At 51.2% G+C, this 20,789-nt stretch overlaps 1 protein-coding gene across 13 annotated transcripts in view; it reads right to left on the bottom strand.

Moving 5' to 3' along the window:
• Positions 1-20,789, bottom strand: part of Col13a1 (collagen type XIII alpha 1 chain) — a 133,488-nt gene that overhangs the window by 2,751 nt on the left and 109,948 nt on the right. For 9 of the 13 annotated variants that reach the window (XM_021227617.2, XM_021227616.2, XM_021227624.2 and 6 more), the window contains 9 exons: positions 20,478-20,522; positions 17,765-17,806; positions 16,937-16,963; positions 16,484-16,564; positions 12,868-12,903; positions 10,668-10,721; positions 9,643-9,696; positions 8,712-8,747; positions 2,947-3,033 (listed from right to left, as the gene is read on the bottom strand). In XM_021227617.2, the coding sequence (XP_021083276.1) occupies positions 2,947-3,033; positions 8,712-8,747; positions 9,643-9,696; positions 10,668-10,721; positions 12,868-12,903; positions 16,484-16,564; positions 16,937-16,963; positions 17,765-17,806; positions 20,478-20,522 (462 nt within the window). The remainder of the gene's footprint in view (positions 1-2,946; positions 3,034-8,711; positions 8,748-9,642; positions 9,697-10,667; positions 10,722-12,867; positions 12,904-16,483; positions 16,565-16,936; positions 16,964-17,764; positions 17,807-20,477; positions 20,523-20,789) is intronic. The other 4 variants (XM_040732215.1, XM_021227619.2, XM_021227626.2 and 1 more) reach the window with 2 other exon arrangements.

Genomic DNA, 20,789 nt, shown 5'->3' with positions numbered 1-20,789 from the left:
GAGCAGGGCTTGGGGTCACAGTCTAGGTCTATCGGAAGGGCAGCCCAATCCGATCCTAGTATTGCAGTCCCTAGGGTCTCCTCTACCCACCTCAGCAGGGAACCCCCAAATCATTGTGCATGCTGCAGGTACTGCCCCAGCCCAAAGAAACCCAACATGCATTAGAGTCAAGTCAATAGCCCCTGTACCCCATTCCTGCCACTCCAAGACAAAGGATGCATCATTATGGGATGTTTTTGGAAAGTACATCATTTTGAATGGTCAAAAAATACTTCTCCTCTGGGCTTGGAAGAGGACTTGCAGGAGCGATGCATTAGTTTCACAGCGCCCCCCTGTCCCCTTTGCAGTCTATCATGCCACGCCAAGTCACCCCACTGCCACAGTGCGGCACACCACACACACACTCTGGAAAGGAGTGGCGCTTTTGAGGGCCACAGTGGCATTTCCGTCTGGACATGGATGGTGGCAGGGCACGCTGGAGGAGCAGGCAGAGAGTGGGAAGGCCAAGGTGCCTTTGCAGAACAGAATGTTCAGGTGTGCGTGCGTGCATGTGTGCATGTGTGTGCGTGTGTGACTGTGGCCTAGGAAAGACCTGGTGTTAATTAACGGAAGGGCTTTGGAAGTCATGCTTGAGAAAGGCACCCATGCATGCTGCATGCTAGGGATGGGGGCGGGGTCAGTCGTGTTGGAGGAGGCTTGCTAGTCTGTGTGCTTGACCTGTGCCGGCTGGCTTTGCATTTGTGTTCTAAAACATCCCCAGTGGCATTCAGGGAACTCCATGGTCATCCATGCTTTCTAATGCCATTTTTCATTCAAGGAGGATCCATGAATGACGAGGTGGGAATCTGAGGCAGGGAATTCTGCGGGCCACGGAAGCTTCGGAATCCCCTGGGGAAATGGAAGGCAAGCCAGAACGCCTAGACCAGTGCCTGCAGGGTCAGAAGTTGCCTTCCGGTTCCTTCACAGTTAGTTAAGAAGGTCATGCAGATGCTTGGGAAGTTACCGTCTGGAGCAAGACTGGGCCTGAGAGAAGCCAGCTCCTGAGTTTCAGCTCTAGACATATTGAGGGGTACACGGCCGTTACATGTCTCCTAACTACACTCTAGACCTTTCTACTTCTTTTCCTAGTGAAATACCTAAAGAAAAGGACAGAGACACCAAAGGAGGGCCTTCTGATCCTCGACCTTACTCTAGTTCTGATGCTGTCACCTGGGCCAGGACCCAGTCTGGAAGAATGGGCAGGGTGACCCCTACCTCCACCTGACAGAATGTCTCTGTCTGGAGGCATGCCCCATGTCCCTTGTCAAACTGGGGAAGGGGCGGGTTTGCGTCTGGGCTTGGTTGGCGGGGTGACTGGCAGCTCTCTCTGTGTTTTGCTGGTTTGCTCAGCTTGTGTTTTTATGGCTAAGTGCACTGTGTGGAGGCAAAATTATCTGCTAAAATCCTGTCCAATGGCCTGGTGGTGGTGTTGAAAGCCTTTAATCCCAGCATTCGGGAGGCAGAAGCAGGTGGATCTCTGTGAGTTCAAGACCAGTCTGGATACAGAACGAGTTCCAGGACAGACTCCAAAGCTACACAGAGAAACCCTGTCTCGAAAAATGCCAATAAGAGAAAAGAAATATCCTGCCCAATGAATTTGCTTCCCTAGCTTCCACAATGGTCTAGATGCAACCAGGCAATAAGGATTAGATGCAGCCAAGAATGGCTTTGCAGGGAGCTGCTTGATGTTGAAGTGTGTGTGTGTGTGTGTGTGTGTGTGTGTGTGTGTGTGTGTGTGATGCTTCATTGCATGAGAAAGCTGAGAAAACACCTGTTCGAGTCACATGCAAGAGGGTGACACGGTTGGGAGTCTCCAAAGCTTTAGGCGACATGACCCTTGGTGTCTACAGAGTGAAGAAGCAGTAAGCAGGAGCTGGGAGAGCAGAGGAAGGGGATCAGAAGGCACACGGTACACACCACACACGCGGGGTAGCCCAAATTGGCCACGCAGGCAAGGGAGGGAAACGCCATACCAGTGGGCATGGGGCATCCAGTCCGTCCAGCCCTGGTAGCCCCGGCTCCCCTTTCTCTCCTTTAAAACCTCGGTGGCCCTGTTCACAAAATCAACCATGATGATTACTGCGGTCCAAGTCAGCCACCTCCAACTGGGCAGCAGAAAGGCCCAGTCCTACCCTGGCCAGGATGCAGGCCCTGCTAGACGCAGACACCTGTATAATGGGGAAGTGGAGCCATGGAACACAGCAGTCTCTTCTGCACCGAGATCCCTACATGGTGCAATCACAATCTCCCGCTTGAGAGCAGTGGGGCTTTTAGAACCTTCCAGAGCTTTGAAAAGTGGCCACTTGAGTAGCCAGGCTGATGAACCACAATCATTAATTGCTGGCTTGTTGGGAAGGCTGCTTGGGGCTATCTACCCATTTTGGCTTGCAGTTTTCCAAATCTTATCTGGGCTACTGGGCAGTGCCTGAAAAGCCCCTGTTCTGCCCAGCAGGGACTCTCAATGGCCCTCAGGAGACTAACTCTGGGGTCCTGCATCCTGATAGACTGAGTTCTCAAGACAGCTAGAGCTGCAAGCCACAGAGGTGGTCATGACACAAAGGATGCAAATCTTGTGCCATAAACACCACCAGGGTTTGCAAAGCTCGGCTGGGGACAGAGCCGGAGCCCTTCTCCCCAAACTCTGCGGGTTCTGTCCTTCCATCCATCCATCCATTGTTCTGAATCTTCAAAGGAGAGCGACTCAAAGGCAAGGGACTTAGCAGAATGGCTTGCAGCTGTGGCTCTGAGGCCCACCCTCCGCAGGCAGGCCTGCCAAGGCCCAGGCAGGCTTGGTGGCATCTGTGGAGCCCTGCTCCTTCTCAGTGAATTTGCTTCCTTTGTTCCCAACCCACAACCCTGTGGGGAAAAAAAAACGCAGAACCATGCAAACGAGAAACAAAGACATACCAGCGGGCAGGGTGCGTCTAGTCCAGGTGCTCCTTGGTCCCCTTTATCCCCTTTAGGCCCTCTAGAGCCTTTCTTCCCCCTCTCCCCCTGTAAGCAATGGTTTAGTACAAGGTAAGGGGGAAAAAAACCAATAGCACATCATCAAAACTTTAGGATCATTCACGTGTTAGAGACAGACAACGATACATAAAAGGACAGAGGGAAAAGTAGCTTTTCTTAATGAAGTTAGCATCTTGGTAGGATTATGGGGCATACCCAACCTCCCAACTCTAAGATTTGGCAAAGGAGGGAGGGTAAGGGAGGGAGGAAAGAGAGGTGGGAGCAGGGGCATCTCTGAGCTGAAGGGGAAGAATCCGCCAGAGACAGTGGTACCCAATTTTGCTGAAGCCCAGCCAAGGATGATGGGTGGGGGGCACCTTCTATCTCTTTAAGGGTTTAGTCTTGAAGGGCTCTGGGCTGACAACCTTTTGGTACAGTTAGGGTTTGCTTTCTTTTCAAACAGGGGTGTGTATGTGTGTGCACTTCAGTGCAGGTGTCCACAGAAGCCAGCGGTGTCAGAGCCTCCTGGAACTGGGGGGACAGGTGGTTGTGATCTGTCCCCTGTGGGTGCTGGGAACCGAACTGGGGTCCTCTGTAAGAGCAGTGTACACTCTTAACACTGAGCCACCTCTCTAGACCCTCTTGTCCCAATTAGTTCTCACCCCTTTGCTGTTCCCTTGGGAGGCAAGGTGACTTTGTTGAGAGTCCTGGCATCACGTGCACATGCGTGCGTGACTGCAACCCGTACACACGTGTGCAGGACAGTACATGTGTGTGCGTACACTTTGTCATGTGTACATTCTCAGGTTGATCCTCCCTTCTGATGTGTCTCTCTGGTTTATTCTTGTCCCTCATTGTCACTACTTAAGACTGTACCGCTGGGCTGTCATGATGCCCAGCAGGTAAAGGTGCCTGCCACTTAGCCTGAAAACCTGAGTTCACTCCTCACACGGTAGGAGAGAAGAGACTCCCACAGGTTGTTTTCTGACCTCCACAAGTAGACTGTGGCACCCGTTTTTACAGCTGGCTCACGGAGTTCATTCCTTTCTGAATAGCTTCTGCAATCCTCCTCCTAACTGAACCCTATTTATATGTCTCAGTGACCATCTAAAGATGGGCTTTGGGGCACTCCTCTTAAAAGTCACGGAAATGAACTTGCACCTAAATTTTCTTATGTCTCAGTCCTTTAAAACGGGCCAGGTATGTCCCCGAGGAGCCTTCCGGGACACTTTCCTCTGTAGAAGATGTGTTATCTCATGCCTGGAGACTTAGATATTGCTGCTCCATTGTGGCAAGACCAAAGGCACAGTTACTAACTTTAACTCCTCTGAGCTTCAGTTTTGTTTTCATTTGTAAAATGGGTCTATTACACTCGCTTCCAAAACTAGTATGTGTGACCTGGGTACAAAGAAGTGCTCCCTGGTGGGAGTCTGTATTACTCAGTAAGAGAAGGTGGCGTCTGCCACCCATGATGATGACAGTCTCCTACAACCTAGTGAGGGAACAAGTGCCGTTGTAGGCTGATCTGTGTCAAGCTTCTTAAGACAGTCCAGGTTAGCATAGTTCTGATGTTTCCCCAGATCTCTCAACATGATCCCATATTTTGATTTCAGAGGGGGTCTGTAACTTGTCCACACACTACTCTGAATGGCTTTTCAGAATGATTTCAGATTGAAGAGGACAGGTGTGCATATGCAGTGAAGTCCCTTGGGCCAATGAAAAGTTCCTGGCATGAGGGTTCCCTCAGGGTGGACAAGCCAAGCCACCAGTTGTTTGGAATGGAAGACACAGGGAAATGTCCTTAGGGGCACAGCCCTTGTTCTATGAGTCATGAGTACAGTTTCCCAAAGGAGGATATGGACAGGGTTGCTGAAAGGTTGGTTCCAGGTTTTAGAAGGTTTGCCTACAGGTCAGTGTGTGGGCCGCCCACACTATGGGGTTATCACCCACATCAGGTGTTTTGGAGGATTCTGGAGCTACTGCTTTTACCTACATGTCCCCTACTGCCCACTCCAGAATGGGACATACAAGAGGTGCCCCCACCCCCAGCTCCAACTGGTAAGAAGGGAGGAGCAGATGGTGACCCACCGAGGTCCCTTAAATATTCCTGCTAAACGTGGAAAACTGACTTCAGGAGACACAAACCAGGAGGGGGCGGGATGAGAGGTGTGGGGTTTCAGTGGGGTGCACATTATTGTGGGAAAGACAGAGGAATAAAAGGAGGAGGAGGCTGGGCCAGGCCAGAAAGACTGAAGGAGGAGGGGACACAAGGACCCAGGAAATGAGACGTGCACACATGCCCTAGACATGCCCCAATCCCCAGGCCTGCACAGCGGCATGCTTGCTTGGACCTTTTCCGCTGGCCGGCTTGCAGGCAGCTCTATGGTAACAACCATTCAGCCAATGTCCTGAAAACTACATTGCCAGAGTAATGCTACCCTTCCTCTTTGACCCCCTTTTTGCTATTGTTTCCATTTGTGTTCTTCTCTAAGTAAGACTAGCCTCACACTTGATGTGGAGTTGAGGAAGATTGTATGAACTCCTGGTCCTCAGCCCCTGCCTCCCAGACTTGGAATTATAGGCCTGAGGCACCATGTCTGCCTTTGTTTGACCAGTGTTTCTGTTGTAAACCTGAATCGTGGGCCAAATTCACTGAGTCACTTAGAGGCAAATGGGGCATGGGTGGGAGAAGGGTACCTGCAGAGACAAGAGCAGAGGGCCCTTTCAATGGCCTTGCGGGTCCTTAGCAAGCTTCCTGCTTTGGATTCAGGGTCTTCACCCATCACTGTAAGGACCTTCCTCATTCCATGAACAGGAAAGAGGAGTGGGACCATTTTTGGGCAAGACTTGTAACAGAGGTGTGTGTGTGTGTGTGTGTGTGTGTGTGTGTGTGTGCGCGCATCCACAACATGTGGGAGTCAGTTCTTTTCTTCTACCACATGGGAACCGACCTCAGGCTGTCAGGGTTGGTGGCAAGCCCCTTTGCCTGTGAGGCCATGTTGCCAGCCCAACAGTATGATTTTAGGGTTGTGTCTTGGTTTAGGTGAGGTGGAATAGAGTTCCAGTGGTTCCTCAGGTGTGAGGATGGCAAGGTTTGAGGTTTGAAGAGGGTATACTTTGAGGGATGCCTGTGAGAGCTACTCTCCCAAACTCAGGCTAACACTGAGTATCACCAGAGTCACCTTCCCAGGGAGCAACAATGACAGTTTGAACCAGAACCTCGCCTTAGCCTCTGACATGTCACCTGGATCAAAGTGTCAATATCCTATGTCTCCCTGTAGGCCCCATTAGGGCTGGTGGCTCAGAGGCTGATTGAGATAGCAAGCTTCGAGCTTCAGCATATCCTTTTTTTGAACATTTAGCATCCCAAAATATGATTCTCTTGGGTGAGAAACATTAGTTGTTCCTTGATTTGGAACCTGCTGCTTGGAAGTTGGGCCATGGTAGTGTGAGCCTTTAATCCCAGCACTTGGGAGGCAGGGGTGGGCAGATCTCTATGAGTTTGAGGCCAGCCTGGTCTAGAGAGTGACTCCAAAACTACCGACAAATCCTATCCTGAAGAACTTGCTTGGGGATGTACCACATTGCTCTCTGAACATGACTGACAGTCTTACTCTTTCTCTTTCTTTCTTTCTTTCTTTCTTTCTTTCTTTCTTTCTTTCTTTCTTTCTTTCCTTCTTTCTTTCCCTCCCTTTTCTTTTTCTTTCTTTCTTCTTTCCTTCCTTCAAATATTTATTTATTTATCATGTATACAGTGTTCTGTCTGTACACCAGGGCAGCACCAGATCTCATTACAGATGGTTGTGAGTCACCATGTAGGTGCTGGGAATTGAACTCAGGACTTCTGGAAGGGCAGTCAATGCTCTTAAAGTCTGAGACATCTCTCCAGGTCCCCTGAACATGACTTTCTTTTTCTTGGAGGGTTTATAGCCAGAGTCAGCCTGACTTCTGGATCCTCCCGCCTTGTGTCTCCTGGGTGCTGAGATTACAGCTGTGTGCCACCTGTCAAGCTTTACACAGAGTTAAACTGGAACCCAGGGCTTTAAGTGAACAATTCTACTAACTGAGCCACACCCCACCCGCTGACTATGACTTCAATGAAGAGACATATTCTAATGTATATACAGGATGGGGAAGGCTACCAAAGAGTGGCAAGGAGAAATAGAGAAGGAAGATTTCTCCCCGCAGTTTCTAGGGCTTCCACAGATGATGGTTTAGCACCAGGGACACCAGAGACTGGTCCGTTTTCTCATCATTCCCCATCTGTGACACGGGTACCTCACTGGTCCTGACTCTCCGCTACAGCAGAAACATTACCTTCACTTTAAGCGACTCAGTGCCTCCAGCCAACGGAAAAAGTCTTAAGAAATAGGCTTGAAAAATGTTAATTGAGTGTAATAAAGAAAACCAGGACACATTAGAAATGAGTTAGGAAGGTTTGGACGCCAATGAAGAAATGGAATGATCAGGTTTTCTGGAGACTCAGAGACCAGCCACAAGGCTCTAAGTGGGTCAGTTTGTTGCAGTGGATTTCCATGTGGTCTTGTCATAGACAGTTTGGTAGGGGTGGCTCTGCCTCCTCTCACTTGTTCATAGGTGTTTGGGAACAAGTTGAGTTGTTTTTGTGCTTTGGCTGCCAGTAAGGAGACTTTAGGGGTTTAGAAGTGCCCAGTAAGTGCTTCTTAAATCAAGGAGGATGGATTTAACTGGGGCCAGATGGATTCTGACACGTTCTATTCCTGAAGATAAGATCAGTGGTCAAAGATCAGCCGGGTTCTAGAATCCACATGCTCTGCCTCTGTCTCGGGGGTAAGGGTGGGGGAGGGATGGGGGGGGCGATGATTCAAGTCAACATATTTCAGTGTTCTGGACAGTGGTTCTTTGCGTGTTCATCCCATTCCTTGCCATGTAAGGTCCATGAGCTTTACAGCCTGCCGGAAGCTGCCTTGGTCCTCGGTGTGTGTGTGTGTGTGTGTGTGTGTGTGTGTGTGTGTGTGTGTGTGTGCCCGCGTGCACACTGCACACAGATGGGCACTGGAGGAGGTGATAGAGAGGGCTATCTCTTGGATAGGTGTAGTTAGATTATTGCTGCTGTGTCCAAATGCCCAAGGTTATGACCATTATATGCCTATAGTGCTAGGGACACTTAATGCATCCTGCTGAAGACAGCAGGAGCCAAGGGGAGGGAGGGGGTTTGGAGGGTGCAGTTTATTCCATTCCCTGCCAAGTCTCCAAGAGAAATTGCAGCTGGGATACTTTCTTTCTTTCTTTTTTTTTTTCAAGGGCTTGGCTGTCTGTTCTCGGAGCTGGAATTTACTTTCTTGGTCACCAGTGGACTGGAATGCTTGGCAAATCTAAGTTTCAGGAGGCAAAGATGAGGTGACGATGGATCTAAAAATACCACTAAGGGGCCAGTTATCAGGGCAACATAAAGAGGGTTGGATGCGAGGCTCCTGTTACTGGATGGCCATGCTAATGTGATGGTTGCTGTGGGATTCATTTAGTCTTCTCTGGAAATGAGGAGAAATACTGGCTTCAACCGCAGTATTAGGCCCCCAGGCTTCCTGCGTGTATGGTATGGAGCCCCTCACTAGAAACCTTTCAATTTAGGATGATTTATCAAGGAAGACTATTTGTCCTGTTAGGTCAGGAGTCTCCAATTGATCATTCCATCCCATGATGAAGACATTAGTAACCAGATCCCGAGTGTGAGGGCTCAGACTTACCCGGTTTCCTTTGTCCCCGGGTGGTCCGTGTAAACCCTGCATTAAATCAGAGAAACGAAGACATGTTAATGAGAAAACATGGAACGGCCATAAGGTCCTTCCTTCAGGCTTGGCAAACGCCGCAGATGCCCAGCTCAGCGGAGATGGGCTTCACGACCTCCACTTTACAGAAGATGCATCAAGGAACTTGACCTAGAGGCACATGGATAAATGAGCAAACCCGTGGACAAAACTCTTGGTTTTCTTGCCCTGCAGCCCATGTCCCTGTTGGACGTTGTGTTCTTCTAGGATCATTCATGGGATGGGGGGGGGGGGGTGGGCTTTATGCTGTAGTCAGGGGTGGGGATGGGGTACTCTGAGATGAATGTTTCCATGGCTGTCCTGCCAGGCCCTTGCTCCACAGCTGCGGAGACCCTCTTTTCAAGTGCAGAACACCCCAGGGGAACGAGTGTTAAGCATCCACCGGCGCAGACACGCCTGTTTAGTCAGTATCCACATGAACTTCGGGTGGATGGGGAAACAAAATCCAGGCTCTGTGAGACAGCCACTTGGCTTCCGTAACAAAGCTACAGGCAAATGCATTGCAGATGGAAGCCAAGCTTAGTCCTCAAGGCTAGCACCCCCCTTTCTGTGTTGTGGGGGATCTGGATCCTAGGCGGCAGAAGTGGTGGCACCTCGGGACCCTACTGCACAGCACAGGGGCTAAAGTGGAAGGTTCCAGACACGCTGTTACCCATGCGAGATGGTCCCTGTGATGAGCACTTGTCCCCTGCCATGCCCCACAGGGACTTGTGGCTCATCCCTAGTTAACTCTAGGCAGCTTCTCTTTCAATCTCAAGCATGGGCTCCAGGCTCTGGGGTCTGTTTTGATCTTGTTTCTAGTTGCAGAGAGAGATGGACAGAGGGAAACCACCCATCCCTGGAGACTCACAGGAAGCCCTGATGCTCCCATTGGTCCTGTCATCCCTGGGTCTCCTTTGCTGCCCTGAAAGAGAAAAAGACACCACGTTAACCTCCCATGCCGTGGCAGTTCCCTTTCCATGACGGCTTTCTAATTCCCCATGGGAAAATCTCTTTGGAGCCTTGCCAGAGCCCAAGAGAGCTGAAGTGTGTGAGGCAGAGCGTGCTGTAAGGACCCTTCCTCCGTCTCTCGGGTACAGCCTGCTTCCTGGAAAGACTGGACGGTGGGAGAAGAGCAGATAGCAGAGCAAGGGCAGAGCTTCCCTTTTTCTCTCTGAGGCCCGTGTCATCATCCTGGAGCGGCTCTCCTGGTTTCTCCAGGGGACCAAGGATCTCAGAGAGGCTCATGGGCTACGTAGAAGCCACCCACTTCCCCACCACAAGTGTCTCCTGGGAAGGCGGGGACAGAGAACTCCACAGATTCTCCACGCAGTGGATAGATATGGAGTCTGCCCACTAAGGGTGACGGATCCGGGGTGTGTGGGAACCTGGACTGCTAAGAGGAGTAGAGTCCACTTCCGACCTGAGCTGATTCCTGTCGTTCCCATCCTCTTATACACCCATTCTATGAGGGATGGGTTGGACTTCAAATACGGTGTGACTTGGCAACGGCCACTCAACAGTAATGGTGGGAACCCTGCCCGATGCTCTGGCTCTCTGACTTACTGATGTCATCTGGGTGCTCTCTAAATCCCACATGGCCTTCTGTCGCATACCATTTCTCTACAGGAGGATAACGGACCTGCATCCTTGAGAGACTGAACTGTGACAGGGGCCAGGGTACCAGCGGGGAGAGAGCCTTTTCTCTCTCCCCTGTCTCCTCACAGCCTCACAATGGTTTTCTTCTTTCCCAGGCTACTGCAGGGATGGATAACCAGGAATGGGAGAGAAGGGCTGAGGGTTGAGCCCCCAGGGGATGGGTCCCAGGCACAGGGGTGAACAAGCCTGCTGTAACCCTCCTTCCTGGTTTCCCAAGCTCCCACCCTGAGCACTCACCCTCTCGCCTTTTGGTCCGGCTGGGCCTGGAACTCCGATTGGTCCTGGAGTACCCTGGGAAGGTGGAAGACAGAGAGGTAAAGGGCCAGTTGCTGGGGGAGAGCCCCGAGAATCCCACCCAGGACCTGAAGATGTGCAAAGCCTGAGCCCTGGTTTTCAGGATTGGCAAAGCCAGGCTTGTTCAAGGAGACCCTTCGACGGGGCCACGGTCCATTTTGGATTTGAGGGTCTTGGTGGAGCATTCCCTCCCCCTCCTCAGAGCCAGATTCGTGGAATGAAAACGTCTCACATCACAGCCAAGCTCGCCAAGGCTGAAAACAGTAGGACAGCTGCTTGGTTTGCCACCAACAAGCACTGGGGAGGGAAGTGACCCCATCCCAAGAGTGGGGGTTTAGGGCCGGCGCCCCCTTGCTGTCACAGCTCCACATGCAGCAGGAGGGTCTTCATGCCACAGAGACTGATGCAGAGACACACTCAGAGGCAGGCCAGGAGTGAGAGGGTCATCCAGCATCCCCCCCCAACCATCTGCAGACCCCACAGATCTCCAGACCTGAGGAACAGGCAAAGAGTTGAGAGTTAATGCTCTCCGGTGTCAAAACCACACTGGCCTTCAGGAAGTAGGGGCAGGTTCTCTCTTAACTTGGGGTCCCAGGGAGCTAGGGGCACTTCAGCAAACATTTCAACTAGACCAAGTTTGTATTTCACAGCCTCCCGTCTATTGGCCTCTCAGTATTTATGTGTCCCGTTCGGACCAGACTGTGGGTCATGCGGCTGGTCCTAGGAGGACGCTGACTGGTACTCTGAATGTAGCGGGGAAGGTGGGTCGTGAGCATGTGGGAGAATGCAGATTAGCTGCACAGGAAACACAGAGCCAGGGGAAGTTCTTAGTGTCCTCTGTGCCTGAGGAGGAAGAGAGTGGAGTGCGGATGACGGTAGTGGCCCCCTCAGAGTAGGGCTGGAGGCTGGTTCTCTGCCTCCGCGTCCCACAGACTCCACAGTATTGAAAGGGCTCCACAGGCTGACCCTGGCTTCGGTTTCCCCTCTGTAAATCTAAAAGGTCAATTAGGGAGTCTGTTCTGAGGCCTCCTGGGAAAAATGTGCAAATGCTGGGCCTGACTCCCAACTGTCGGCAAGACAGGACACCCCATGGCTCTTTCATACAAGGAGACAGAATCGGCGTTTGGAAGGACGAGGCTCCGATGGGTCGCCTGGGCATCCTCCTACCTCCGCAAGCTTCAGGGTCTCTCCCACACCCCTGTCTGTCTTCCACATCAGGACCCACCTAGTTTTCTTCTCTCCCACATGTACTCCAGCCAGGTAACTATAGCCCTGACCATAGGATGATGGACCTTAGAAGGCTAAGATGGACCTTAGCCATCTACAAGTGGCTGCCCTGGTATGGCTTCCAAACTGGGAAGTCCTATGCCCTGATCCCAGAACTAATGCTGGCAACTCCAGAGGGTGTTCTGTGTAGGTAAAGAAGAGGGGTGTTTCCTGTGGCCCTTCAGGACGTGTGTCCGCAGAAGGGAGAGTGACAGTCTTTTCTGGAACCAGGAGGAATGGAGTGATGGGAGGGCCCAGGTCCCACACTTGCCCTCTTACAGACCCCTTGATGTGTCTGCAGGATGGCTTGGGTACAGCCCACTCTGAAAGGCGTGGTTAAAACGCACCCACCGCACACCGAGCTGAGACTGGCCTTGAGCTCCTACGTGCTACTCCCATCCTGACCCTTCTAAGCTCCCCAACGAGCACTCCAGGTGGGGTGACTACACGTGACTGGGGGGCCCTCACGGGCAGACAGGAGATGGACAGATTTCACAGCATGACAACAACACAGAGAGAAGCTCACACACAAGACACTTGTGTTTGCTGGGGACACATCTCGGCTCAAGCCCCAGGGTAGGGTTCCCAGGCTGGATTCAGCATCAGGGTCACTGTTGCTAGAGTGACTTCTGCTGTCCCATGCTTCGCATGTCTGGGGTCTTTGAGTACACACTCACTGCGGCCAAGGGGTCTGAAAGGGCATCTCTGGTGTAGGCACAGAGAAGACTTTCCGGTGTCTATGACAAGACGAAGCATGATCGATATCACCGCAGGGGTGGGGTGGGGGAGCGAACAAAGCCTCAGCAGGAAAGACAAGAGGGATCATAGGCCGGACAGAGATGGGGCAGGGGCAGGGTGATGGAGAAATGACACTCACCGGTGGCCCAGGCCTGCCGTCCAAACCTGAAGCTCCCTGGACGAAGGGCACAATTTGACCAAAAGGAAGGGACGGGAGGGAGTGGGAGAGAGAAAAAGGAGACAACGGGGAGGGGAGAGGTGAGTAAGCGTGACTCTGGACAGACACAAATGCCATAAACACAACGGGGGGGCGTGCTTGGGGGGGCAGGGGGGTGTTTACATGGACACTGACAAGAACACGGAGACACTGAGGGCTGTGGATGGCTGTGGAGCTGGCGTGAACCCTGGGGACAGGTGCTCTGAGCCTCCACAGCTCTTGCCCCCCTCTCCCTTCACCCCACAGGAACCCCTCTTCCCAGGGTGCTCTGGTAAGGGGACACAGAAAGGCATTCCTGGACATACATGTGGGTCTGGGGCTACGCTCCCTCTCCAGGGCAGGCTGGAGAGTTTCCTGGGAGGGGATGTGATCCCAGCTTCTTTTGTACCCCTATAGAGATAGGCCATTTTGCACCTCCTAATCTCAATCTCTCTCTCTCTCTCTCTCTCTCTCTCTCTCTCTCTCTCTCTCTCTCTCTCTCTCTCTCTCTCTCTCTCTCTCTCTGTGTAGGTCAGAGGACAACTTCTGGGAGTTGGATTTTCTCCTTCTACCATGTGGATTCCAGAAGCTGAACTCCTGTTTTCAGGCTCACAGCAAGTGATGTGACCCACTTAACCCTCTCGCTGGCCCCAGCACTAGCTTTTAACCCTGAGTAGAAGCAGATTTAGTTCTGCTCCACCTGGGCAGGTGGAGGCAGCCTGCAAATGAGGGTCCTGACAATGGCTGACATTTCTCTGGCACTTTACAGTTAGACACAGACTTGGTCCATTCACATACTTTCAAACAAGTGTCCTTTTACGGACAGAGGCTTTGGAGGCAGCTGCCGGATCATTGGTCTGAAGCTACAAATTTGTGGGAAATGGGCTGGAAGGTGGGACACTACTCGGCCTCAGTGCCCTGTGACCTCATTACTCCCTGATGACCAATGAGCAATGACTTGGTGGGGATGAGATCTTTTTGCTAGTGCCAGGCTCTGAAGTGGCCTCCGGGGTTGGCAGGAGGGGACAACTGGCCAGCAAGCATGGAGTTCTTGAAAATTGCTTCTGAGACTCAGAAATGAGCCCCAGTCTCAGAGTAGATGAGGGGAGAGACCAGAGATGGTCCTGGGAAAAGGTGAGTTGGATGAGGCTGCAAAGCTTTGTGCTCAGTGTTAAGACCAACAATTGTGGGGCCGACTTTGACCCCAAGTTAGAGCTGAGGTTCCTGACTCTGGCTGCACAGAAGTGTCTTTCCTGGGGTTCTGTTTACAATACAGATATCCAGGTTCCATGCTGGCCCAGTTGCGGCACTCCTTAAGAATGGGGGCCCTGAGACAAGGCATGTTCAGCCTCCACAGTGTCTGGGCACCCCGGAGAGCTAAATGGAAGCAGGGAAACCAGCAGGACAGGCCTGGAGAGGCTGCTACCTGTTGCCACATGGCGGCTGACACCCAGGTGCAGTCTAGAAGTAGCCTGGGTCATCCATGGGATTTGCAGATGCTCTTGAGGGGTTTGGGTCAGAGGGCATGGGCCAGAGCAATCAGACCCTTGGTGAGACACTGGCATCACCCTTCCAGGGCCATAAATGCTGTTGATCAGAATATGCATGGGGCAACTCTATAAAATCCAGCTGAAAGATTCAAAGGTGCTAAGCTCTCCTCCCTCCAAAGCCAATGTCACCTGAGCTAAGACCATTTTCCCTAGGAAGGGCCGTAGGATCTCCAGGGCATCACAATCCTTGCCACTCCCTATTGCCCCCCCCCAGTTCTTGTGAACTGCATCCTATGAACAAGCTGGTTGTTTCTTTCTGCAGGCGTGAGCGTGGAGACATGCATATGGGTGAGGGCATGCCCAGCACTTGTAAAGGTCAGAGGACAACCTCCAGTGTCATTCCTAGGCGCCTCCCTCTTTTGCTTGAGACAGGGTTTCTCATTGGCCTGGAAGTTCTCTACAGAGGCCCGGCTGGCTGGCTCTGAGCTTCCGGGGAGCTGCGGCCTTATCATTGCTGGAGGCCCCTGGCACACACAGCCACTGCCCAGTTTCTTTCTCTTTTGGGTTTTTTTTTTTTGAGACAGGATTGCTGTGTAGCCCTGACTGCTCTAGAATTCACTCCGTAGACCAGGCTGGCCTCGAACTCAGAGATCCACCTCTGCCTTTGCCTCCTAAGTGCTGGGATTAAAGACATGAGCCACACTGATTAATACGGGTTCTAGGGATCTGAACACAGGCCTCACACTTGCAAGACAGGCACTTGACTGACTGAGTCATCACGCCAGGCTTCCTGTTGCATTTTTCAAGCTAAGGAAAGTTTTCTCTGTACATGTGCCTCTACCAGAAACTGTTTAAGAAACAAACGCAGAGAGGCTTCTCTGTCACTCATCTGGCATCGTCTTTGTTTACGTCACCTGTTGGGTTGCTGAGTTATTGGCATGGGTATCCCTAACTGAAGTCTCTCATGCTCACTGGGGTTGTTGGCATTATGAAGGTGAGCAGCAGGTGATCTGTGGCTGAAGAGGTCAGGAAGGTGCTTCCGTGTACTTAAGTCATTCCAGACACGGCTTCTGAACGGGCAAGCATCTGCTAAAGCCGTCACTTTCTTGTGGTCTGTCAAATGAATTAGCTCTTTAGCTCTTCCGATGCTCACTGCCATCAGCTAGAGGGAAATAGTCCCTTTGGCCTCTGCTGTGTGTTTGCTATGACTGCATTGGTTTCCCATGGTTCCTCTGCTGTTTACAGCTGCCTGGGGTGAGGGGCTGGCTGGTAGCTGGAGACAGAGGAAGCACCCCTGTAACTTCCATGGATGAGCAGCCTTTGGCTCGGTCTAGCCACCAACTTCATCTGTGACCTCAAGTGACCATCAGTACAATGACAAGATGGTTTGCTCAAGTCTCTTTTAGCTTTTGAAAAGCAGATTCAGAGATGCATATGAAGAGCCACCACGCCACTGGGAGGGTGGGACAGAGACTAACGCAGTCTGTCCTATACCTCTAGACAAACAGAATCCTAGAGGCCATCCTCAGAGGCGGATGAGGGTGTTCTCCAGCTCTGGAAGGCTGAGAGCACAGGCGGTGGGGGCAGCCTTAGCCTGCTGGGACCACAGAGCTGACTTCATACAAGCCTGTGTGCTGTGACTAGTATACAAAAGCAGTGAGCTGGGGTCTCCTTTGGGGGAGATGGGAGGAGGGAGACTAGCCATTGCCATAGTGCCCCACGTCTTACATGCTTACCCCCTCAGGACACACCTTTATGGCTTCAAGTCAGGCCCCAGCAGGTCCTGAGGCTGAGCTCAAGCCTTTCTGGTTCCCCATCAGGCTGTTCCTCAGGTGTGGACCCTACCTCAGCTTCACATTGTTCCAGTATCAAGACTAGGCCGGAGACAGATGCTAAGGCCTGCGTTCCTTCCCCACTATGAAGAGGGGAGCCCGGCACACTGGGTCACTCAGAACTTTAGAGGCAGAGGCAGAGCAGTGTCCTCCCTGGTCCTGGCCCAGCGGTAAAGCCTGGGGGAGGGCTACCAAGGGCAGCTCCTCCAAGAAGACTTAGGGCTCCCAGGTACTTACAGGCAATCCCAGAGGCCCCCGGTCTCCTTTTTCTCCCTGGGAACCCTTCTCTCCTTTGGAGCCATCTAGGCCTGCTTCTCCCTGCAGGAAAAGGAGAAGGAAGGAAATAATGAAGGTGTCTGCCTGAGACAGCCCAGCCTTGTGCCCTAGGGTCCTGGAGGCTAGGAGTGGCAGTCTTGCCATACTTTAGGTTGAGGGAAGGGTCTGGAGAGAGAAGGGCAAGAGTTTGGTCATTTGCAAACAAGTCACTCCACGGAGCTCAAGGGGTAGATGGGGAAATTCACATCCCAAAGCAGGCCAGGTGTCAGTGGTGGACTTTAGAGGGACTATAGGACTCCATTCTGCCCTGATGGCCTGGCTGTGCCTATTGGGTGATGCCATTTAGGGAGGAGGATCAGTTAGGACTCAGAAGCACGTCCCACCCATAGCATCTGTCACATGACCCTTTCTTACCTTTGGTCCAGGAACACCTTGGAGGCCCTGCATTTGGGATCAGAACAAGAGGCATTAGAACTGCATGTGGAGGTGACCACAGAGGGTTGGAGGTGTATAGTCTCAGGTCCCAGATCTTGAGAGGCAGAAGGGAATGTGAAGGCCGTTTAAACATAGGGCTTCCTGGGGTGGAGTCAGAACAATCTGTCCAGCCAGGGGCTGACCCAAAATCTCTCTGTGACCTCCCACAGCTGACTGGGAGTCTCATGAAGTTCGGAGGAGGCAGCAGTGCAAACGGAGTGAATCAAAATATGCCACACCCTTAGTATGTGGGACATAGGGACTTCCATTAAATGGTGGCAACTACCAGCATTGTTGCCGATACAATGGATGACCCAGAATGTAAGGGGCATCAGAGAACATGAAGAGGCACAGACTAATAATCTGATCATTTGAGGTGCTTGGGGACCCTCTGTTTGCAACCAACTAGACTGCTTTTAATGGGTCACTTCCCTAAAAAAACATCATCCTCTTGCTAACTGGAAGGAGGAAAGGACAAAAGCAGACATCTGATAGAAAAGGGTTAAACAAATGCTGGGCAGAGCAATGACTGAGCAAGCCTGTGGCTTCCATATCAGCCAACCAGGCAGTACCTGGGCTCCCTGCTGTGTGTCTCTGGGATAGCATGTTTAAGACAAAAGGGAGGAGGGATGAGGGGGGTTTGTGGAAGTGAAAAAGCTCTTCTGGGGGAGGATCCAAGGCTGAGGTTGAGCCCAGTGACTGCCAAGAAAGGGGATACCGTAGGGCCAACCACAATGGCTGAAATACTACCAAGTCGTTGACACTTACCGGAGGTCCTGGAGGCCCCTCTGGCCCTGGTGGCCCAGGAACCTATAAACCAAAAGGAATCTCTGTTATGCTCTGTTATGGTCCTGGCCCAGCTAAGGTCACGGAGGATAGGAATGCCACTCACTGAAGGTCAAGCCAATATACAACCTTCCTAAAGGAGACTCAGGACAGGAATGCAGGGCAAACACAGTGTTGGCCCCAGAACACTTTTAGAAAATGTCTCCAGATCACCTACTCCTCCAGGCTACCCTGAAACATGGCTTAGCTAGCAGTGGATACGCGCCACGTTGTGCATGGTAACCATTGCCCAGAAAAAAAAGGAGAGTCCTGCTGTCTAGGTGGAACATGGTCTCCAGTCTGCCCAGACTCCACCCCCTGCTATCTTCAACTCTGGCCTCTTGGCATTAATGTATTGCCTCAACCTTGCAGACATGCGAGTTTGAGATACTGGCTTATGGGAGTGGAGACTGGCTATCTGAAGCCAAGGGAGACTGAGATATCTCTGCAGAATATTCTTCAAGACTAGCTCCACCCCAAGTTTGTAATGGGTAGGCCAGGGACAGTTGGTTGTATTTCTTTTGAGGACAGATGCAGCAAAGAGAGATTCAGGCTGGACAGGAAGATACCAATGTCCTTTGGACTGGAGTGTTTCCGCTCAATGGCAATCTCCTTGTTGAGTAGACAGTCTTTGAAAAGTTTCCTGTGCATGGCTTAATGGTTGGCTTTGTCAACTTGACGAAACCTAGAAGAGTCTCGGGGATTATTCACTTTGGGTTGACTTGTGGCCATGTCTGTGTTAAATTAGTAAGTTAACTGACATGGGAAGAGCCAGCCCACTGTGGGTATCACCATTCCCTAGGCTGGGGGGGGGGATTCCTGAACTGCATGAGTGGAGGAATGAAGCCGAGTAAGTCAGCAAGCACACATGCATTCATCTCTCTCTGTCCTTGACTATGGACTTGATGTGACCAACCAACTCAAGCTTCCACAACTCCAGCCTCCCTGCAATAATGGACTACAGCCTGGAATTGTCAGCTAAACGAAACCCTTTCTTCCTCCAAGTTTTTTTTTCAGGGCATTTAATCACAGCAACAGAAATGAAACTGAGGCACTTGGATGGGGCTGCAGCTTAGCGGCAGAGCATTTGGGTAGCTTGTGTGAAGGCCAAACACACACACACACACACTTCTTATTATAAATAAATAATGTATGGATCTGATTATAAGAGTGCTTGTAAAAACCCAGACCCCACTGAGCATGGTGATGTGCTCGGGAGGCAGAGGCAGGAGGATCTCCGTGAGTTTGAGGTCAGCCTGGTCTACAAGTGAGTTCCAGGACAGCCAGGGCTACACAGAGGAACCCTGCCTTGAGGAAAACAAACTAAACAAAAACAAGTGTTTAAAAGTAACACAGACTTATTGAATATTTTATGAATGAGAAAGAATTGAAAGGAGAAAAAGTAATACATTTCAGCCATATTAATTAAGAAAGACTTCTAATATTTCACCTGATTTCTTCCCTATTTTTTTGGATGTATCATTTATTTTTTTATTTTTTTGGTTTTACGAGACAGGGTTTCTCTGTATTGTTTTGGAGGCTGTCGGTCCAGCCTGGCCTCGAACTCACAGAGATCCACCTGCCTCTGCCTCCCGAGTGCTGGGATTAAAGGCATGCGCCACCACCGCCAGGCCGGATGTATCATTTATAACTGGATATATTCATGTGCTTACAAGGATACATAAATATAATTTGGTTTTCTAGTCTTTTATAGTCGATGTGAAACTAGATTTTCTGTTTTTGGGTGTGTTCCCCCATGAGCCTCCTTCCTTGATGACGCACTGGCCCTTGAGTAGGAGGGCATCTGTCCACCTAGACAGGGCCGAGAATGGCACTTGGCGTGAGGAAGGCCCTCAACCATGGACAAAACTACTACCATCAGCTTATTAGCCTAAGGGTTTTAATCCCTTCCTTCTTGTTAGGAACACTGTCTGTTTTCAATTTTCACTTGAAATACTTTTTGAAGGAACATTTGTGTGTTTAATGCTTTTCTAGAATTTAGAATTACTTCTTTAGGGTGTTCTTAAATAAGGAACAATGGTAGCGTACTTGGGTTCGTTTCACTAAATTCAGAAGGGGTTGGTGACATTAAAGGGTGACGGGCCAGGGAACCTCTCGGGGGACCATGAAGCTTTGTGGTCTCTCGCTTTGCTCTCTGGTGGTTACTGGACTACTCAGGCCTTATTGCCAAACTCCATTCCATTGCCAAGATGTCTGCTGCTTTCCCTGGACAAATATGCACAGCGTTCTCCATTGTGCACAAAGCCCACCTGTTTCCAGACTGATTTTGTTCCTCACCCTTCCTCTCGAAGAATCTCACTTCTCCCGGAAGTATTCCTCTGAAACTCTGTGACAAAGTCCTACATGGTCGTTCAGAACTTGCACAAATGGCTCAACCCTCAACCTCTGTGGCACAGCCAGGCAGTTTCTATGTTCTATTTATTTTCCTGTGCCTACTGGAGCCTCAGGGTGTTCTCTGAGTACTCCAGAAACTGGTCAGTGTGTGACCAGGGCAGCCTTGGGACTCAGCACCTGACAGCTGCCCAGCTTCTGGCCTTTCCCAGTCAGAGATGCTAAGCAACTTGGAGAAAAACTGGTATTTCTAGTGGCACCCTTGTCAGGTGATCACAGGGAAGGAAGAGCAGGGTCAACCTACCTCCGCTCCTGGGTCCCCTTTCTCTCCAGCTTCTCCTTTTTCTCCCTGTGGGCACAAAAACATCCCAGTGTGAGATGGTAGCCAGGAGTCTGGCCACAGGCCCACCCTCACATCTGTGATAACCTACGAGGACTAGGCTGCTCCTGGGGAAGCTACATAGATAGCCAGCCTACAGGACAGTGGGCCGAGATGGCCCTGTGACAACCATCTCCAAGGATGTGAGACTCCAGTGTTGGGAGAAGGGCTAGTCCTGTGTATGGCTCCTGCAGCAGACAGGCTGCAGGGTGGAACCGTGACTTGAATTTCAGTCTC

Source organism: Mesocricetus auratus, unplaced genomic scaffold (genome assembly GCF_017639785.1).
Source record: "Mesocricetus auratus isolate SY011 unplaced genomic scaffold, BCM_Maur_2.0 Super-Scaffold_100027, whole genome shotgun sequence".
NCBI classification, from domain to species: domain Eukaryota; kingdom Metazoa; phylum Chordata; class Mammalia; order Rodentia; family Cricetidae; genus Mesocricetus; species Mesocricetus auratus.
Note: the sequence above shows the minus strand (reverse complement) of the source record. Positions and strands in the feature narration are given on the sequence as shown.